This window comes from Poecilia formosa, unplaced genomic scaffold, assembly GCF_000485575.1.
Source record: "Poecilia formosa unplaced genomic scaffold, Poecilia_formosa-5.1.2 Scaffold151, whole genome shotgun sequence".
NCBI classification, from domain to species: domain Eukaryota; kingdom Metazoa; phylum Chordata; class Actinopteri; order Cyprinodontiformes; family Poeciliidae; genus Poecilia; species Poecilia formosa.
This window is the reverse complement of record NW_006800090.1, coordinates 1322106-1342295: the sequence shown is the minus strand read 5'-3', so window position 1 is coordinate 1342295 and position 20190 is coordinate 1322106. Positions and strand designations below refer to the sequence as shown.

At 37.4% G+C, this 20190-nt stretch overlaps 3 protein-coding genes and 1 long non-coding RNA gene across 5 annotated transcripts; 2 read left to right on the top strand and 2 right to left on the bottom strand.

Moving 5' to 3' along the window:
* Positions 1 to 2672: 2672 nt before the first annotated feature.
* On the top strand, positions 2673 to 3950 carry LOC107837562 (uncharacterized). Its single transcript, XR_001663581.1, has 2 exons — positions 2673 to 2710; positions 3068 to 3950. It is a non-coding gene; the product is annotated as an uncharacterized LOC107837562 (long non-coding RNA).
* On the bottom strand, positions 3438 to 6172 carry apoda.1 (apolipoprotein Da, duplicate 1). Its single transcript, XM_007563827.2, has 5 exons — positions 5850 to 6172; positions 5598 to 5726; positions 4700 to 4821; positions 4509 to 4594; positions 3438 to 4422 (listed from the first exon to the last, which is right to left on the bottom strand). Exons 2-5 carry the CDS (start codon positions 5712 to 5714, stop codon positions 4187 to 4189), a joined length of 561 nt encoding a protein of 186 aa, XP_007563889.1. The 5' UTR covers positions 5715 to 5726; positions 5850 to 6172; the 3' UTR covers positions 3438 to 4186.
* A 3797-nt stretch (positions 6173 to 9969) lies between these two features.
* Positions 9970 to 13860, top strand: LOC103146087 (apolipoprotein D-like). Of its 2 annotated transcripts, XM_007563826.2 has the most exons (5): positions 9970 to 10293; positions 10372 to 10505; positions 13172 to 13293; positions 13397 to 13485; positions 13553 to 13860. In XM_007563826.2, exons 2-5 carry the CDS (start codon positions 10386 to 10388, stop codon positions 13795 to 13797), a joined length of 576 nt encoding a protein of 191 aa, XP_007563888.1. In that variant the 5' UTR covers positions 9970 to 10293; positions 10372 to 10385; the 3' UTR covers positions 13798 to 13860. The 2 variants fall into 2 exon arrangements, with proteins under 2 accessions (XP_007563888.1, XP_016532751.1); XM_016677265.1 differs by lacking the exon at positions 9970 to 10293 and having other exon boundaries at positions 13397 to 13488; positions 13559 to 13860.
* Positions 13861 to 14963: 1103 nt separating this feature from the next.
* On the bottom strand, positions 14964 to 16319 carry LOC103146085 (apolipoprotein D-like). Its single transcript, XM_007563825.2, has 4 exons — positions 15878 to 16319; positions 15679 to 15800; positions 15522 to 15607; positions 14964 to 15417 (listed from the first exon to the last, which is right to left on the bottom strand). The coding sequence occupies exons 1-4, from the start codon at positions 15995 to 15997 to the stop codon at positions 15176 to 15178; spliced, it is 570 nt and encodes a 189-aa protein (XP_007563887.1). The 5' UTR covers positions 15998 to 16319; the 3' UTR covers positions 14964 to 15175.
* Between the last annotated feature and the right edge of the window lie 3871 nt (positions 16320 to 20190).

Sequence of the window (20190 nt, the reverse complement as noted above, 5' to 3'; positions counted from 1 at the left end):
GTTACCATTATATGTATATGTGACCATTTTTATGTTTGTATATGCTGTTGTTTTGAAAGGCCAAAGACTTTAGAGGATATGTTTGTGATTCACTGTAAACAAATATTTCCTGTTTAATAGGGATAAACACATACAACCATATCCAATAAGTTAGAATATTATCAAAATATTTATTTAAGTACCTCAATTCACCAAGCAAAACACATATAGATTGTATGCATAGATACATATGTAGATATCATAATGTAGAAGACGTTTATAATATTGATACTATAATACTGATATTGACATTTTCAGCCAAGTTGGTATCGGTGTTGAATCTATAGTAGCATAGAAAGATTGGCACTTTAGTTTCAGATTCCATCTTGAAATTTTGTTTTATTTTCATGTTGTAGTTTCTCAACTCCACCTCCAAACAAATTGTTTTGATTTGCTCTCAAATTCTAATATTTTGAGCTTAAGAAAAAGAAAAAGGCATACAAAGCATGTCAATATGTTATTTAAGTATTTTGTACACTCCTATAAACTTTGTCCCAAAAATAACTCAAAGAAAAATCTTACAAAAACACCTGAAAGTCAGAAGTTTGAAAACTTAAATTAAAGGCATTCTGATGTGGCGTGATTTTGCCAAAACAATTTCCCATTTTCCCTGCTGTTCTGAGAGAGATAAACTTTTGTTGTGATATTTCCCAGCACTGGAAACGGAGGTGAGGTGCAGGCGGTTGCTGCCAGCGTCTGTCTCATTTATGCAGGAGACTCTGACATTTTCGCCACACAGCTGGGATTTTTCTTATTTTAAAAAAATTTTAAAAAGCGCGGATATAAGGAAGACAGTGGGCGTTACCTTCTGCTGAAGTGCCAGGATGCATTCCCTTTTTTGTATCAAGGTAATAAATTTTGTTTGAACGATTAAAATAAGTTGCTATAAGCGTTTTTAATAGGGGTATCAAGTATTCACGTATTTTAGCTATTTGCTATGAATCCTAACACCTGCAAATACTTTAGTATAATCAATAACACGTACTTTATATTTTTCTAAGAGAAAATGCTCTCTCAGACCCAAAATAAGACAAAGAAAATGAGTTCATAGTTTTTAAACAAAGCAATATTAATGTTTATTTCACAATGTTTTCCTGCAGTATATCATGTTGTTGGATTTAATACCTCAATAAATAGAATTAGTTACTAGTGTTTGTGTCATTTGTAGTATTTATTATGTTTAACCTGAAATTTAAAGAAATATCTTTAACTAGTCCGACATGTTTGTATTTTTAGGCTTGTGATTAGAATGGTTTGTCTCACCTTTTTACATATGTGGAAAATCTTTACGTCTGAATGAGTGTTTGCTTCCCTCAGCCCGTCAGACAGCAAACATGCATCTTACAGGAACAAAAGGAAAGCCAGTCTGCTCTTTGCTGGTAATGCAACTAAAAAACACATTTAGAAAACAACGTTGAAACAACAGACGAGAGGAAAATGCTGCCCCTTACTTTTATTAGACCATCATTAACTCTTCATGCTGCTAATCTCTGCTCCTGATTCAATCAGTATACAGCTTGTTATTCTGTGCAGCAGCTCCTAATGAACTTTCTGCAATTTGGCTCCTGATTAACACCTAAATCATCTGATTAACCACTTTATAATCAGGAATCATCAACCACAGATTTATCCGTCCAGGACTTTTTTTCCCCCAGTTATTTCTTTTCAGAGGAGCTGGTGTTACCTTTTGAAACCATGGTTCATTTACTTTTTAATTCACAATTGTGCACAACCTACTGTTAATCTATTATATAAAATAAACAGAAGCTAAAACATTCCAGTTTTATGAGCTTATTTTAATATTTGTGTCCTAGTATCTGCTTGCTTTAGCAGCCTGACACTGTTTAAGAGGATTTCCTGTCTTCTCTTTGCAGTATTTAAGCTGGAAGAGCTCCTCTTTGTATGTCTGAGGAGTTTACGTTCTTCTCTATGGGGGTAAGTGCCACGTCTGAGCTGTGTACCCCATGATCCAGGCTTTACTCCCACTCAGCCCAGGCCTGCTCACCGTGGAAAGCCCACAGAGCTGCTCAGACTGAGTCAATAGTGAGCAAGCGTGGTCTGTAAGTTTCATCTAATTAAATCTACATTTTCATGTATAATTGTGTGCCTCTATGAAGCCTCTGTAGGTTGAGTTATTGAAGGGAAATATGGATGTTTATGCTGGTGTGTGAGAGAGAGAGCGCACTCTGCACACCGCTGCTGAAAAACCACCACGATGCATCCTGGAGAGCATCATTCATCGCAGCTCTTCGCCACCTGCGTGGCCTCTGACAGCTCCCCCTCCTTATTATGCTGAACAATGAAAACTGCCACAACAATATAGCAGAAATTTATGCAAACATAAAGCAAAAAGCAACTGTGTCCTGTTTTGTTTGTGCAATCCAGACAGCAAAAGTGTTAGAAAGACAGGTGCATGAGTCGCTGCACTGAAGAAAAATGGTGTATTTTAGACAGATATGTATTATCTTTTCCTCTCTATGCAAACATCTCTAAATGCGAATCAATAATTAAACTTCATCGTCTATTAAACTTGCAGCTTCCTATTATAAGTAAACTTTTGGTGTCTATTATTTATTTTTATTTTTGTAATTGATTTGGTGTTTAATTTTCTCAAAAGTGCAGTGCTGAATGCTTAAAAAAAAGGTTATATTCACTTTGTCTTCAAGCTCAGGTACATCCATCCATCCATCCATTTTCTGAACACCCTTGTCCCTCAGTGGGGTCGGGAGGGGTGCTGGTGCCTATCTCCAGCTAACGTTCCGGGCGAGAGGCGGGGTACATCCTGGACAGGTCGCCAGTCTGTCGCAGGGCAACACAGACACACAACCATGCGCACACACACACACACCTAGGGGCAATTTAGACAGACCAATTAACCTGACAGTCATGTTTTTTGGACTGTGGGAGGCGGAGTACCCGGAGAAAACCCACACATGCACAGGGAGAACATGCAAACTCCATGCAGAAAGACCGGGGCCGGGAATCGAACCCAGAACCTTCTTGCTGCACGGCAACAGCTCTAGCTCAGGTACAGTTAAACTCAAAATTACTGCAGATTTCATTTTTAAATAACTTTCATTCAACTAAAAATGTTTATTTGCCAACAGGAAATGGTGCTCGTATGTCTCAAAAGAAAATAAAACAATGTCAAAAGAGCATCAGTCAAAAAAAGACATATTTACTTTTTACTGATGTAAGTTTTAAAAAAAATTATTTCAACCAAAACCTGCAAGAGGTGTGTAAATAATCTTGACTTTAACTATAAATTATTTTCAATACACAGTCTTTTTTCTTTCTTTCTTTTTTTACCTTAAAGTAAAAGGCCAGCAGGAATCTGACAAGAGTTCTTGGCTACAAACAAAAAGTAAATGAGACAGTAAATTGGTCAGCATGAACACATTGTTTTAAAAGTCAATAATGAAAAAAATAAAATAAAAATCAGCAGTTAGTGGCAACAAAATCACAGCAAGCTTTATGAGTTAATTTCTGAGATTCTATATTTTAACTGTTTTGAAACAGGATTTTTACTTTCAAAACATGAAGATTTTTATTCTCTTGTGCAAATCGTTTAATTGAAGACTGTTCCAAGTAGCACATTTTACTGCTTAGGCATCCATAGTTGATATTCTGCAGTTTGATACACTTTCCACAAAGGTTTTATATCAGTCAGCGAAAACAAAACTGGCATCTGGTCGAGGTGAATAAACCCAGGAAAACGCTTCACGTTAATTTGTCTCTAAATCAACAGAGATCACATGTTTTCCTGACTCTAACAGGACTAATGAGATCCTTCATGTTTGCAGTTTGAGAGACGAATAGAGCAATCAGTATCATGTGTTTTCACTGAAAAAAAAAAAAACACAGCTGTTTCCTTCTAATAAAATTAATCTACTCCACTGAGGCTTGCCCAATAAGAGATGTGTCTGATTAAAAAAGGCAAAATGTTTTAGCAGATGGACACAAAGCGTTCTCATATCAGATTATGTACTTTAATCAGCAAGCAAACAGCTGAGATTACTCTATTCATTACAACTGCAATAAAATATTAAAACTCTTCTCTGTAGAAATAAAGAGAAAAAAAATCTGCAATCCTTTCTCTTCTTCCACCAGCAACGGCGCCATCTTGTGTTGCTTTCCCGCCGCAGCCTCAGAGCGTTTTGTCACATCCCTGCTGCCTGCTGGGGATCATCCTGGTCACGTCGATGTTGTTGGTGGCGAAGGTCTCCCTGGCCTTCTCCACGGTGGCGTCCGGCAGGCTGCGGGTGCGGCCCAGGATCCAGGCGAAGTCCACGTGGAAGAGCCTGAGGACGTCCGTGCAGGAGTACACCAGGGCAAAGTTCACATAGTCAGTGGACAGGATCCAGTAAGGGGAGTAAGGGAGGACTGCGTCGAATAGACAGAGAGTAAAAGTCAAAGGTCAGAACATAAGCAAGAGGTGATTATTTTTACTCCGATGTATTCCCGCTGACCGTAGGAGTAGGTTATTCCCAGTTTAGCTGGATTCTTTGGGTCCTCTATCACTCCGGTCCCCACAATTTTCCTCACCTCTCCTTTTCTGACACACACAAACACACACAGAGAGTTTTTACGCAGCGCTAAACGGTGCCAACAAGCGCCTGCTGACACATTTACACAAGGTTCCCCGCTCGCAGTGACTCACAGTATTTCCGAGCTGACCACTCGAATGGAGTTGTCCGTCGTCAGAGTGAAATTGGTCTCAATGCAGCGGCCCTTCTCAAACTGGGCCGGCAGCTTGGCAATTTCAAACCATCTCCCCATGAACTGCGAGGGCCAGGGACACACGGGTTCAGAGGCAATTTAGAGCGACGTGAGAGGAGACTATGAATAAATCTACATACTGTAATGGGTTTACAGAAACATGCGACAGGTTAGCTTTCAGGCCCGCTCTGTATCTGCAGTGGAAAGTCATTAAGTACCCTGCACTCTCGGTTTTTTTTCCCCTCAAGGACAATATAGTAGAGAATATCTTAGTGAGTCTGCACTTAAAGCATCACTTTATGTTTTATTTCAGTTGAATAGTAGTTTGTGCAGTCTTTGAGAACGGATAAAATGATGAGATGTTGCTTCTTTGTGATAAAATAGGAGAAATGCATGAACTATTTTTGATTTTGAAATACTGCATATTCATTTTTCAATGTATTCCATCTCATTTAATGTCATTTTAACACACAACCCTTTACCACAGTGAGATTTTATTATTTTTAACAGCTGCAGATAAATGCATTCCCGGCGTTTTGTAATGTGAAGCATGACTTGTAAAATTTTAACATCTAATAATAATAATTTCTTAGTTTAGACAGCGAGTAGATTTGCAGAAACTTTTTCACTTTCACTTTTTCAAAAAGGTTTTAAAAATATTAACACCACTAATATTTGCTCTATTGTAAAATTATTTTTAAAAGACACCAGGATAGAGTTTTACAATATTTTGAATGATGTTTATTTCTAATGTTTGGTAAGAAAAATAAAAGAAAAAGCTGTTGAAACTTTTTTAAAATTGGGTCATTCAAAGACATTTTGGACTCATCTTCTGTTACCTGTTTAAGGATGAAGGCAGGCTGGACTTCTGGTTCTGGACACGGACCCCAGTGGGGAACCTGAGCCCGAATGATGGGGATTACAAGCACAAGAATCGAAGCCAGAAACACCCTCATGATAAGAGCAGGCTGCGTTACCATGCAGAAAAACAGCAAAAGCTGCTGTTATTCACTTCCATTCTACAAACATTATACATTTTAAAATCAGTAAAGGATTGTTTAAGTTGGTCAGAGGAAGTAAATTTATCTTACCGGTTTTGTTCTTCTTTGTGGATTTGTGTTCTCTCCTCAGAGATCTCAGGGTTTGACTCAGAGAAGTTGCTCTCCACAAAGTTTTTGCACGTCTCTGAAATCAATGAGATTCTTTGTCTTTCTCCAGTTTTATTACCGGCGCAAAGTCGGTTATTACCAAATTAGAGTCATGGGTGACGCTCCGGCTGGAATGTCACAAAGTTATCAGAAGAGATGAGAACTTGTGCTCTTTTTTTTGTTCTCATTTTTCAGATTTTTCCACTGATTTACCTACAGTCAGAAGTGTGCATACCCCAGGTTTCTTTCAATTATTTCAAAGATTTTTTTCCATATTCAATGTGAGGTATATTCAAATTCAAAAATACTTTTTTAATCCCAAAGGGAAATTAAGTGTTGTTATAACTCGTTAATTTAGATTCTTCAAAGAGTTATTGAAGATCATGATGGCTGATGGCATTTCTGCAGCAGTCTGTACTGCACTGAAGATGAAGATGCCTCTGACTGAAAATGCTCTGCCTTCCTAAGACAGTTTTGTGAAGAGGATGGTCATATTCAATTCAACTGAAAAACAAATGTCAAAATTGTAAACCTTTTAGTAACGTGGTTGCTTTCGTGGTCACACACTTAAGATGCACTTTTTAAAATTCTTTAAGATTCAAGTTTAACATTTATTCCTCTTCAGTTCAGTAGTCCGAAATTGAGTTTACTCACATCTCCCCATCTACATGGATTTTGTGCAGCAAACTACAGAGACCAGGTTAAAAACTTTAAATAATTTCACAGGAAACCTTAGATACCATAAGAATGAGACGTGTTTGCTAGAACCTGAGTCAGTAACTTGACATTTCATTATCTGTAAGGTCCGGTTGCTGTTTGATAACACGAATACTCTAAAATAAACACTGTGATTTACATGCAGAAATCTATTAAATGTTGTCTGCTTCCAGACAAAGCCCTCCGGCAACAAACAAGGTTAAACTAAAGAAGAATAAAGATCAAAAGGCTCAATTTCCAGCTAATATATCCAGCTTGTATTTCAGGGAGGAATGACTTGTTAGCTGCAGCCAGACACATCAAAGCCCGGTTAAAGCAGCGGCGGCTGCTTTCTGCCCGGATGGAGGCAATGAGCTCGACTGGTCAGAAGATCAAGGAAAGAAGCGAGCGCACAGCCAAACTGGCTGCAGGATAATGAGGAAATATCAAAGAGCTGAGAAATGTATTAAAGATGCAGCTTGCAAAGGTGGATTCGGAGGAGAGTTTTGGTCATTTTTAATCTTATCGCAAGGCTGTGTGTTTGGATTTTCTTTTTTGTGCTGATATTCTGTCCCATGAGGTTTCATGAATTATGAAACTGCAGGGTTGTTTCACTTATGTTTCAGTATGTTTGAATCCCTGTATGGAGTTGCTCTCCTAGTGCATGAGTGGGTTCTCTCCAGGTACTCCAGTTTAAGAGTTCAATACGTTAGGAGGGAATTATGATTTTCCTGTCACCTTCATCCAGAGGAGACCCTCTGTACCTATGATATTGTGGTTTGTGAATATCACAGTGCAAAGGGGCTCTGTTGTTCGGTTTCTGAAACAGTTTATTGCTTGAAATACTAATATCAGGTTGAATTAATCATACACATACAACAGAACATATTTTACCTTTAGATTGTAAGATATGAAAATCTGCTCTGTGTTTTTGTCCACTAGAGGGCAGCAGAGGCGCTTTAATGTGAAATGATCAGCGGACCTTTCGGGAAATTAAACAATATCCTCATATTGACTTTTCATGATCAGGCACTTGTTTCCAATTTTCATCCAAAAAGAAAGTTTTCAAACCTTAAAAAAAAACACAGAATTTTATCTTCTAGCCTTTAATTGAAGGCATAAAAGTTTGTTTCATTGACCAAAAATAAATAAATAAAACTTAGATTTGGGTTCAGCAAAATGTTGCTGGTTCACATTTCAGCTCCACACCTAAAAGAAAATGTTGTGTAACGGCTGCGGTAAAGACTCACATGTCAGCGCGTATGCAGCCGTGCTGCTGCTGATGTCCCTGCAGCTGTGCACACATATACAAACTGTGCATTACCACAGAGGGAGGACAGAAAACCATGAAAGTGAACAGCGACACGTGCATAGAGCTTGAGAATGTTTCCTGCTGCTGAGGAATGACTGAGGTCAAAACCTCGAGGACGATCTGTCTCCTAAACTGAACCGACCGCTGTGATGGTTATTGGTTAAGATTAAGACGAAAAATGCTAAAACAGAAGTGAGAGCGGAGGTGTGTTAAATGCCAAGAAATAAAAATGTGTTTTAAGAAGATTTTTAAAAGTGGACAAATAAAGGGGCGCTTCTAATACAAAAGAAATGACTTCATAGAAGTGCTATAGCTGCATTTTTAGGGGGAAAGCTTGTAAGGCTGCAAACACCGTCTCCTCTGTGTTGTACAGGAGCTGCAGCATCGGATTTTATGTTGCTGTGCATCACAAACTAAATGGCACTATGAGGAAAAACCATTATCATGAAGTTACAAACTGACAATGACTCAAGACAACAAGATCCATGTTTTGGATTTATCACCATCTGCAATTCTAGGTATTAGTGTAAAAGAGTGTTGGAGCAAAGACATCCCAGAAACCAAAACCAGTTACACCAGTTCAGCAAGCAGGGATGGGCCAAAATCCCAGCAAACGTTTGTGAACAGCGTTTTTCAGCTAAAACAAAAGAAACGCATGCAAACCTCTGAACTAAAATGAACATTTAGGGAGGTTTTGGCCAACTGATGGTGCCCGTCATTGAGCTCTGTTGCTTTGGTTATGAATATGGGTTTCCATTGAGTGTTTTGTTTTGTTTTTTGGGGGGGGATTGACTTTGGGGATCTGAGATGCGAAGGAGGGTTGAGTTTGTTGCTTAGTTTTATTTTTAATGGAATTTTTCTCCCTTTAGTTGAAAAAGCAACAAAAGCAGGGCTGAAACTTGTGCATCGCAATTGTTTCTAATTGATTTTTTTATGCACTATTTTGTCAGTATTTTATTGGTAAGTGTATTTATAGGTGTATATGTATAATAAGAATTGTATATTGTAATTATTTTTTTTGATTGGCTCTAAATAACATATTTTTTAAAAAATTTAGCAACAAGAAATAATTTAATAATAACTGACCTAAAGCAGGAAACGCTTAGTTTGATTTAATTAATTAATTTTTATTATTTTTTTGTACCCTTTTAGCTATGCTGCTGACATAACTGGCTTTCTTTATTTGAGACAAAATCTAAATAATTCTTTAGAAAACATGTTAGTTTTAGATTAGGATGTGTCCAACAAGAGTAAATTATTTAACAAGCTTAATCTCAACAGATTTGTGTTATCTAAGTTTATTTACCTTGAAGCCAGTCAGTCATGTGTCCCGGTTGTGTAACGTCTCGTTCGTTATCCATTAACTGCAAAGCATTTCGCTTTATGGTTAAAACCCGTCCACCAACACAAAAAGCCTTTTGGGTCTGGATGTTTTCAAAGCAGAAGGTCAGGCCTACGGTGAAATTTCCTTTCAGTTCAATAAATATGTTGAACATGCAGCTGGAAGATTTTATCATCATTTTAAAACTTTCCACTTTCCTCCTGAAGCCTAACGAAGCAGCATTGATTTTTAGAAGAAATATCTGTCTCTCTTTTATTTTAGAGCAAAGTTTTGTTTCAGTTTCATCAACAAAAAAAAATACTTGAACTAGTATAGAAACAGTCATGCTAATTTGCAGATATAGTCCTAATCTAGTGCAAAAGCAGCAGGGAAGAACAGATGAACAGTGTTTTGTAGATTTTAAAAACAAAACCTGCTACATGGACTGATGTCCAGCCCTGCAGGTTTCTTTGTTTTTGGGTTAAATACTTCAAAGTCAAACCATTTTTACTTAAAGTTTTATCAACTTTTAGTTGATAAATAAATTATGAAGTTAAAACTTAATAACTTAGTGGACTGGATGTAAACCTTGTCGGGAGAAAGCCTTTTCCATAAGTTTCAATAAACCACCGAAGATTAAAAGGTAATGATGGAATAAAATCATTGTTGTATGTTTTGGTTTTGGATATATTTGATTTCATCAACATGCTTTTTTATGTGTAATGTCATGACATCATGACAAAACTTGTCTGTAAAATGTTTCAAAGTTGAAATATATTTTTACATTGGAGATTTTATTTTTATAACAAGAACTGTGCTAACTTTATTTCAGGTTATGACGCAAACAGGCAGTCAAATTTAACTTTATAAAAACATTCCCTAAAATGTATGTAACCAAACTTTGTGGAGCTGAATATCTTTGGTCAGAGTCTGTTTCATTTGAGCAGGTCCCAGCTCCCACTTCACCAAACCACAAGGAGGGGCTGAAGACGGGAGACGTTCGGGTCTTTAAAAGCCTCCAGAAACAGGCTGTGGTCACTCCTGCTGGTTTCACACAGGTGAGCAGGACACACCTTCCTGAAGCAGCTGGATTTTGACTCGTCTTCAGCTGCTGTTTTCTGTTTTACTCTCTGCAGACTAAGGCGACAAGATGAACGCTGTGCAGATTCTTACTTTGACTATGCTGCTTGCTGCTGGAGGCGGCGCCCAGCTTTTCAAGTCTGGCAAATGTCCCGATCCTGCAGTCCAGTACAACTTTGATCCTGCCAGGGTGAGCAAAGTTTTATCTAATCTGGTAAAGTAACCAAAAAATTGTACTCAAGTAAGAGCAGCACTACTTGAATGTATTTTTTCTCAAGTAATAGCAGAAAGTAGCCAAGAAATGAAATAAAAAGTAAATAAGGCAATAATAAAATAAGGCAAAATAAATATTTTTCTAAATCAGTTTCTTTCAAAAAAAAAAAAACAAACAAACAAGAAAAAGTCTAATAAGTGTCTTTATCTGGTGAATTTTTGGTTAAACCGTTTGTCCTTTGTTCAGTGAAGAGAATCCAAAAATTTTACTCAACTAATAGTAGCGATACTTCAAATTAAAATTACTGAAATAAAAGTCAACTATACCGACTACACAGCAAATTCAGAAGTGTCAGATTTCCAGTGCAAGTGTTGTATGTTAAAAATACAGTGTTAATTCAGTTAGTGTTAGTGTTAGTTTCCCTAACACTCACCAAAGAGTTAAACAAAAAGCAATCTAGTCCAGTGTTGATTTCCAAATTAACTCCAATAGTCTAACTCAACACTCAATCTGGTGTTGACTTAGAAATCAACATCAGACAGTTCCTCACACAATTGTAACATATTTGTGACATCACTGCAGGGAAGGAGATACAGGTAGAATAAGGGTTGCAGTAGATCCCTGGCCTGGACCTACAAGGGACCCACATAGAATGAAAAATATACCTTCAGAAATCCAAATTTTCTTTATTACATCTGATGAAAACTTCAAATACCTACCCTCTTCTGTTGAAGACTGTGACCCTCAGTAGATTTTATAGTAGGGTGCCTCATTGTTGACTCATGGTTGCAAAAAACCTTACCAGATTGACTGATTTTAGTGACATAGTGAGTGTAAAATATTGAATAAAATGTTGTGCCACATGACTGGCTTTTATTGTCACTCTTATATTTAACTTTATGACACACAAAACTACAATTGAATCGTCCTTATTGTCTCCAGGTGCATTCTGGGTAAAGCATGTCACCAACGTCATCATCTTGGCAACAAATGGCAAACTAGCTAGAGCATTTCTACGGATTACGTTAACATGTTTTGAATTTGTGTTGTTTCATCATTAGTGACCAGTAGCCTGTTTCTGTTCTTCTCTTGGTTTGTTGTACTTCATGTCAGATGGACTTCAAAATATCAAAGTCGCTCTCTGTGGTGATGAGACTTGTTAGCTTCGCTGTTGCGGGCATGTATATGTTGTAAAGTTAAATTATCATGAGCGTTATTATTTGGGCCCGGTTATTAGCCCCGCCCCCCGGCCGACGCCATCTTGTTCCGCTACTGCGTCACATGTTTGCCTGAGGAGCGGAGGCAGCAGTATGGCGTCTTGTCTGGAGTTTATTATAGCAAAGTAAGTTCCATGTTAAAATGATCATGTTTTTGACTAATCTTTATGGAGGCATTATTTTTCCGTTTACACAAGAGCATCGATTCATATACACAGTTCGCTTAATGTACGTTTATTTGTTTGGATATCACGGTTTATACGACTGTTTATTATCTTAACCGAACATTAAAACTGTCAGGAAAATCTGGAGGCCATTTGAGTTGACATTATTTAGCTGCGGAGTCGTTTTCTTTAAATTTTTGGCTGTAGACATGGGAGCACAGCCACTCCCCAGCTTGATCTATGCCATAGGCGTCAAACTCCAGTCCTGGAGGGTCACTGTCCTGCAACATTTAGATGTGCCGCTGCTGCACCACACCTGAATACAATAATTAGATGATTAGCAGGACTCTGGAGAACATATCTACGCAATGAGGAGGCAATTGAGCTATTTGACTCTGGTTCTTTGTTCCTGTGGCACATCTAAAAGCTGCCAAAATGTTTTTTATTTGTTAGTGTGTCATGTTGATGATGACTTCAACACATTTCTCCAGACAGGTTGGCATGACTTTTAATGCTGTCCAAAAAATTTTCTATAAGCTTACTAATTTCTTTAGTAATTATTTCTGACTTTTTTATGCTTTATCTTGTAAACCAGATGGGCAGAGTAATTTAAATGAATATGATGGTGACACACACAGGTGAGTCTGATTAGTTTTGTTCACACTTCTTTTTAAAATATTTATTTTTTTATCCTAATGTTTCTGCTATATTTCCTGTTTTTCCTTACAGGCTGGAAGTCTTCCTCCGTCATGTTGGTGAAAACAAGAACAGCACCAAAGACACTTCACCATCAGTGATCACAAGACCATCCATGGCCACTTCCAATGAACTTTCAAAGCACACTTCACCTTCAGTGCAAAGTACCATGAATGTATGACCTTTGTTGTATATTGCTGTCAGTGCTGTTTGATGTTTTGAAATAAAAGTGATTATATACTGCAACTGGTGCTGGTGTTTTTGTAGCATCTAATGTCTTTTAAAATTAATTTGGGGATTATTGATGGTCAGTAGTTTCTGAGGGGAAAAGGTTTTAATTGCTCTAATGGCTTTTACTTGGTAGTAAATTGACAAAAAAAAAAAAGTGGGTAATGAGAGAAGGGGAAGACCGGGAAGCGAACCGCATTGAAAACTAGAGCCTCCATATGTGGGTTGTGCTTAAACGCCACTCTGATGATGTGAGACAAACTCAGAAGTCCTGTTTTGTAAATAAGCTAAATATTTTCTTTATGTTTGAAGTTTAATAACTGTGGCTCCTCTTCAGTATCTTGGTAAATGGTTTGAGATCCAGAAGCTGCCATCAGCCTTCCAGAAAGGTCAATGTGCCACCAGCGACTACATCCTGCAGAGTCCTAGAGTCGTCAGAGTCCTCAACAGAGAGCTGCTGTGAGTTAAACTTCCTGCTTGTTTTTGAACATCGTCAGTCAAACAGTCCTGCGGCCTGTAATCCTGAACAGAACTGATTTACTTTTTTATTTTTAACCTGCAGTGACGATGGAACAGTCAGGTCTGCTTTTGGCACGGTTGAAGTGAAGGACCCTGCTGAGCCAGCCAAGCTGGAGGTCACCTTCTCTGATGGTAAACAATTTTCTTTCAGAAACGAGTGTATTTATTGAAGTTATTTAAAATCCTCCTGCTGCTGCAGTAATTCTTCTTCGGGGTTCGTACTGGCTTCTGTCCACCGACTACGACAGCTACGCTCTGGTCTACAGCTGCAAAAGCTACGGCCTGTTCCACGTGGAACTGGCCTGGATCCTGAGCAGGCAGCCCACTCTGCCCAAAGATATTACTGAGTACCTGCTCAGCATCCTGTCCTCCATCGGCGTCAGCGTGGACAAGATGGTCTCCACCATTCAGGACGAGGCGTACTGCAGTCCCATGTACCAGTGAGACGGAGTCGTGTTAAAAAAGCGTCTCTATGACAAGCCTCATCTTATTTAAAGAAATGTCTTCTACATGTTTGTGTTTTATTTTGTGGAAATAAAATTCCTGATTCCTGCATCCTAAAAAAGGCATTTTTTATTCATTATGTTGGTTCAGTGGTTGCATTTAACATTTAGTTCATATTATATTATATTATATTATATTTAAGACTTATTTTTATATCTTTAAGTCAAACTTATTTATTTGGCAATGAAAAATGACATTGCTGTAAATAATTGGCTATTTTTGTTTAAAGTTATCTTTGGAGAAATGGAAAATTTATCTTGCTAAAACCAAGTAAAAGGCTAAATGGTGAAAATTTAAAATGCAAAATATGTAAATTCTGTCAATAAATATAAAACATTATTACAAAAGTACAAGCATTAATTGAAACAACTTTAATCCTTCATTAGGATGGCAAAATATAAGTGGTCACATGGTAGGAATAGGAAAAAAAAAACTTAAAGATTTTTAGCCAGTTTTCACCTGACATTGATTTAAAAATTAACGTCAGCAGAAATAACTTGCAGTTATTAGATTTATTTTTATTTATTTGATGGCAGTAGAGTTTAAAGGTGAGATGTGCTTAAAAAATGTCTAATATACGTTTTAGAGTCAATTAATCAATTAAAATAAAAAATCCTGTCGCTTCTCAAGATGAACAAAATTCATCTGATGCTCAATGTTAGGAGAAAATCTTTAAACAGGCATTTTATTATCCTGAGGCTGGATTGTTTCACCATCACAGCATCTTGGAGTCAAATGTCCTTCAGGGACTATTTAATGTAATAGGGCAGCTTGTTCATAAAACCTTCATGGAACAAATGACTACATGTGTCATGAAGTTTATTTAATAGAAAATACATTTTTGCAAATAAAATGCAGCAGCCAAACTTTATCCAGAATGCTACAGAAATATTTCTGTTGCTTTACACAAAATTTTCAGTCATTAATGATTCATTTAATGAACATAGCTTTATAAAGAAGAATTGGATCTAAAGATTTCATCTGTTTTATCCACACCGAGTGGAAGATACAGTTCTGCGAAAAGTATTTTCAACCTCACAAATTTTTTTTGGTGAAAATAATGCCTCAGATATTTTTCAGTATCAGGGAAAAATATCCAGAGTAAATACAAAACATGTCCATGTATGATTTTTAGTTGGCAAAGCTCAACATTACCTTTTATGTTCTGAAGCGACACTTTCAATTAAAAAAACCACAAGCCTAACAAAAATGTAGAACACCACTGAGACCCACATTGTTTGTTTTAGACACTCAAGTTTATTAAATTAAACTCAAATAAAGATTCTACATCAATAAATACAAACTCCACAATCTCAATCTACTGGTTCATGGGGCTGCAGTAATCTGCGTCCTGGTTGGTGACCAGCAGCTTGTCCACACTGACTCCGATGGACCGCAGGACGCCGTGCAGCTCCTCCAGCGTCTGGTCAGGCAGAGTGGGCTTCCTGCTCAGGATCCACACGAAGTCGGCGTGGAGCACGCCGAGGTCGGTGCAGCTGTAGACCAGAGCGTAGTTGTCGTAGTCTGTGGACAGGACCCAGTAAGGAGACGGAGGAGAGTCTGGAGGGGCAAAGAGACACAGCAGGCTGTGAGTAAACCTCCACCTGCAGCGGGAATAAAAAACAAGATTAAAAAGAGCGTGGAAACCAAACGAGGGCCTGTACTCTCAAAGAAGTAGACCAGCAGCTTGGCGGGCTCAGTGGGGTCGGGTTTGGCGATGCCGGTGATCACATCAATGGTCCCATTTGCACTGAAATTAAATACAATCTTAAAACAGTGTTTATAGATGCATCTGATCAAGTGAGAGTGAGTAAATCTCACAGCAGCTCCCTGTTGATGACTCCGACAACACCAGGACTCTCCAGGCTGTAGGTGGCGGTGCTGCACTGGCCGCTCTGGAACGTGTGGGGCATCCGCTGGATTTCAAACCATTTACCAAGATACTGCGACACAACAAGCAGATTCACAGTCAACACAAAGCCACAAACTGTTCTGCTGCTTCATCTAAAGGCTTTCTCACCCTGGCAGCATCAAAATTTTGCTGAACAGCAGCGCTGGGGCATCTGTCAGGCATGATGACCTGAGCGTTGGCCACCAGGACGGACAGCAGAGTGAAGGAAAACACCTGGAGGAGCTTCATCTTTCTGCAAAACCTTAAAAAAGTAGAAAAGATTCTGAATTTTACCTAAATTTACACCAAAGGAGAATCGCCAGAGTAAAATCCAGGAGTAGATCTCAGTTGTTTCCTGCCTGTTCTACTGGGCACCAGTGACGTTCAGCGTTGTGTTGCTGTATTTATGGTGTAGGTCGACTGCTGACCCCAGATCTGATCTGCATGTCACGTTTTGGTTTCATAAAGGTGTGAGATTTTTGGCACCTGTTCATGTCAAGATAGACGGATTCTTACCAAACACAGACCTTGGCTGCTAAACAAATATGTTTTCATTACTTTAGGTAACTGTATAGATTACAGAAATCTATAAGCATAGTTACATGTTTTGTTCCACGTGTGACAGCGGTGTATTATGTACTGTAGTAGTTTTCACAGTTCTTTTATTGCCTTTGTAATTTTTTTTTTCTTTTTTCATGCTTCTGTACAATTTTGTTAGATTTAAAGATAAAAATATTAATTTATCTAAGTGCATTTAATATGAGCAGGCAGATAATAAAACCTGGACTGTTTTCATTTTGGCAAATCTTTCATGTCCAATTAGAATAAGAATTACCAAAAAATAAAAAAGCTAAATTAAATGGTAACAAGATAAGCTTTAGCTTTCAAAAAGGATATAAGAAAGATATTTCAAAAAGGATAATATGTATGTCCAAAAAGAAAACAAGATATATTTCTAGCTTATTAATAAGGAGATACATAATATGTGAAACTCTGCAATGAGAACATTATCAAAAGTGAGTCAGGAGCTAAAATATAATGTAAATATAATTTCCAAATTTTGTGTTTTGTAACAGAATTAAGGTAAAATAAATTAAAATTTGTCAAAAATATGAATATCATAACATTTTTAAAGATAAAAATCTTAAATATGATCAAACCTTTATGGCTCCTGTTGGAACAATATAGATATTTATATTATGATGTAGAATAGAAATGTTCCTTCTTCCCCCAATGTCTGGAAAGGTGTATAAGGTGTAAAGTAGCAGCTGAAGGTAAGTTAAAGGTAAGTTTGTGAATGCAAAGGTAAAAAAAAAAATTGAAAAAAGCAATGAGAAATTGTATAAGGTCAAATTTATCACACTGTGCAGTTATCATAAATAGCATACTCAGAATAAAAGAAATGTTCTGCTGAGATGGCATTTTCAAGAAAAATGTTTACATTTATGCATGTAAATAAGTACGGTACATAAAAATATCAAATTATTTACAAAAGAGGAGAGTGTGCAAAACAGGGATGTTTAAAAAAAATACCAGAAATGATATTTGAAATGAGAAACTCCAAATTACTGCAGGTATAAAAACATTCATTTGTTTGTTGGAAGAAGTTATTTTACAGAGTCAAGAAGGATCTCCTGTAACGCTACTTGGTGCACCTCGGACGCAGCGGTCTGTCACAGAAAAAGCTCTGCAGCTCAGCAACAGAACCAAATGTTTTTTTCTTTTAGATCATTTTGTTACATTAAAAGCATTTGAAAGCATATACATGCTTTTTTATTTTTTCATATTTTATTCTTAAATTTTTTCCAAATATTTAGCAGCGTGGATTTTGTAATTCACTGATATCTAAAAAGAAAACCACCCGGCTCCCATGATATCACAACAATCATGATCCAAACAAGATTTTCCCCTTAAGGCGTGAAAGACACAAGGCTTCGAAATTAGAGGGATTACAGCTCAGGAACAGGTCATCATGTGACAGAGGCAGGAAATGCGGTTCATCCGGACACCAGACTGTTGCTGCAGTTAGAAGATGGACGTTGTTTCCTCTTACCCAGAGAGAATTTATAGCTGTAGCTGTTTGTTGAGGTTAAACCGGCTCTGATCCCTTCGCCTCACCGTGACTCCATAATGCTGGGTGCAAACAACACGGACAGAAATCCCTTATAAAAAGCTTACACCTGAGAGATTCTTAAATTAGCGGTTTAGATGTCCTAAAGCCCCTGTTCTCCTAATTCCTAAGTCCGTTATTTGTAGTTTCCGCTCTGCTTTTTTCAGTAAAAATCCATTTGACTTCTGAACGGCCACATTCAGGCGCAACTCAGTAAATTACGTTATGAAAAAGCTGATGTAATTCAGCTCAAAAAGTGAAACTCATATGTTACAGCAATGGAGTTCAAACATTTACTCTTTATTATTTATTTTTAGTCTAGCTTCTAGTGCAAATATCTTATTACACTTAAAATAAGACAAAACTAAGTTTAAAGAAAGATATATGAGATTGTTTTAAGTAAATAATTCCTTAGTATTGACAAAAAAGTATTTTTCATTGGTAGATAAAATCACTACTAGATTTTAAACTAGACTAGACATGTTTTCCATGTTACAGGAGAAATAATCTGCCAAAGGAACTAGCACTGTGTCATCAATATTAAGGAATTATTTACTTAAAACAAGCTCCTCTAAATTACTGATAAGTTACTTTTGAGTTAGTTTTGTCTTATTTTAAATATACTAAAATATTTGCACTAGAAACTAGATAAAACTACTTGGTAAGATTTTGTGTTTTTGCAGTGTAGCTCTTGTAATTTTGGTGAATACAGCTTAAAGGTAATGAAAACACATACATCTCTGTTTCCTCAAAAATTTATTATCATAGCTTCATATTTACAAAAAGAAGTGGAGTTTTTCAGCTATTTACTGCAGTTTCTCCCACAGCTGCTCCACATTTAACCTGATTGGCTAATCAGGCTCGCTGTCATTGCATCAGTATAAAAGTTGCTCTCTGGTTTCCTTTCATCATTGCTACTCAAGGTCCATTAGTTGCTTTTTATTGTAAGTTTTCTCCGTTTATTAAACGCTCCTCTTCTAACATGGTTTGTTCTACATTTGAGTCCTTTTCTACCACAAACTATAACAGAGACTGTGCTAAAAATGGGAATACCAAGGTGAGAAGCACATTTACCAAAAGGTTTACTTATGAGAAAGAAATGACCTAGTCAAAGTCTTGAACCTGATTTAGACATACTGCGGCAAACATGTCATTTATGCTGGAAGAAAAACGTTCCTATATGGTTCAATTAACGCAGTTCTGCAAAGAAAATTAGGCCAAGATTCCTCCACAGCGACGTTAAAGACTTATCTTAAATCAGAGATGGCCAAGTCTAATCATAAAATGCTACTTTCCTCAACTTTTAAATGCATCCCTGCTTCAAACACGCCTGAATCAAATGACTGAATCCGCTCTGTAGAAGTCTGGTAACAGTTCGTTTAATTAATCGGAATCAGAATTTCTTTTATTGTCATTGTGCAAGAAAGAAAGGACAACAAAATTTAAAATGTGTCATGTCAAATAATTGAATAAAATAAGCAAATATAGTAGAAGCACAGAAACGGATGTGGTGGAGTAAGGATAGCTGCAGGATCGTAGCTTTCGAATGCTGGACTGGACCACCTCAGTCCTAAATGGTTTAGTGTGGGATTAGCAAATTAAATCTTTGTGTATGCACTCTGGTTATTGTTAAAAACAGTTTGATCTCAAAAATTTGAGAGAGATTAAAGAGCAAAGACAGGTTGCCAGGGCAACACAGACACACACACACACACACACACACACACACACACGCACACGAGACAAACAGCCATGTACCAACACACAAGGGCAACTCAGATTAACCAATTAACTTAACAGCCTGTTTTCAGTCTAGGAGGAACCCAGAGTACTGGAAAGACCCCAGAAATCCCAAAACCTTAAAGGCAACAAATCCACCAGGGAAGCACTGACTTCTCCCACCTGGATGTTTCTATTCCAGGATGGATAACTAGATCCTCCAGCAAATTTGAAATCTGCCTGTGGTTGTCCTACTAGTGACACCTGCCAAGAGCAGAGTCTCCCCAGAAGATGGAGCTCCTCTCCCTGCCTCAGTGCCCCAGTAGCCTTGCTGGCTAAACTCAATTAGTTGCTTGCTTGTTTCTTGTCCTTTATCCTGTATTCCATACTTCATGATCATCTCACTATTTCTGGGGTCCAAGAAGGCAAAATACCAGAACTTCAGAAACTGACAGCCACTCCAAAACATTAACTTTGTTGTCCAAAATAAATTTTGTAGTTACTTTTCTCATGATGCTATTTATTTTGTGAACCTTCTTCGAATCAGACAAAAATTATGTCAAAAGTTTGTGCAGGAAAATGTTTTTGTTTGTGCTGCTATCATTTTAAAGTT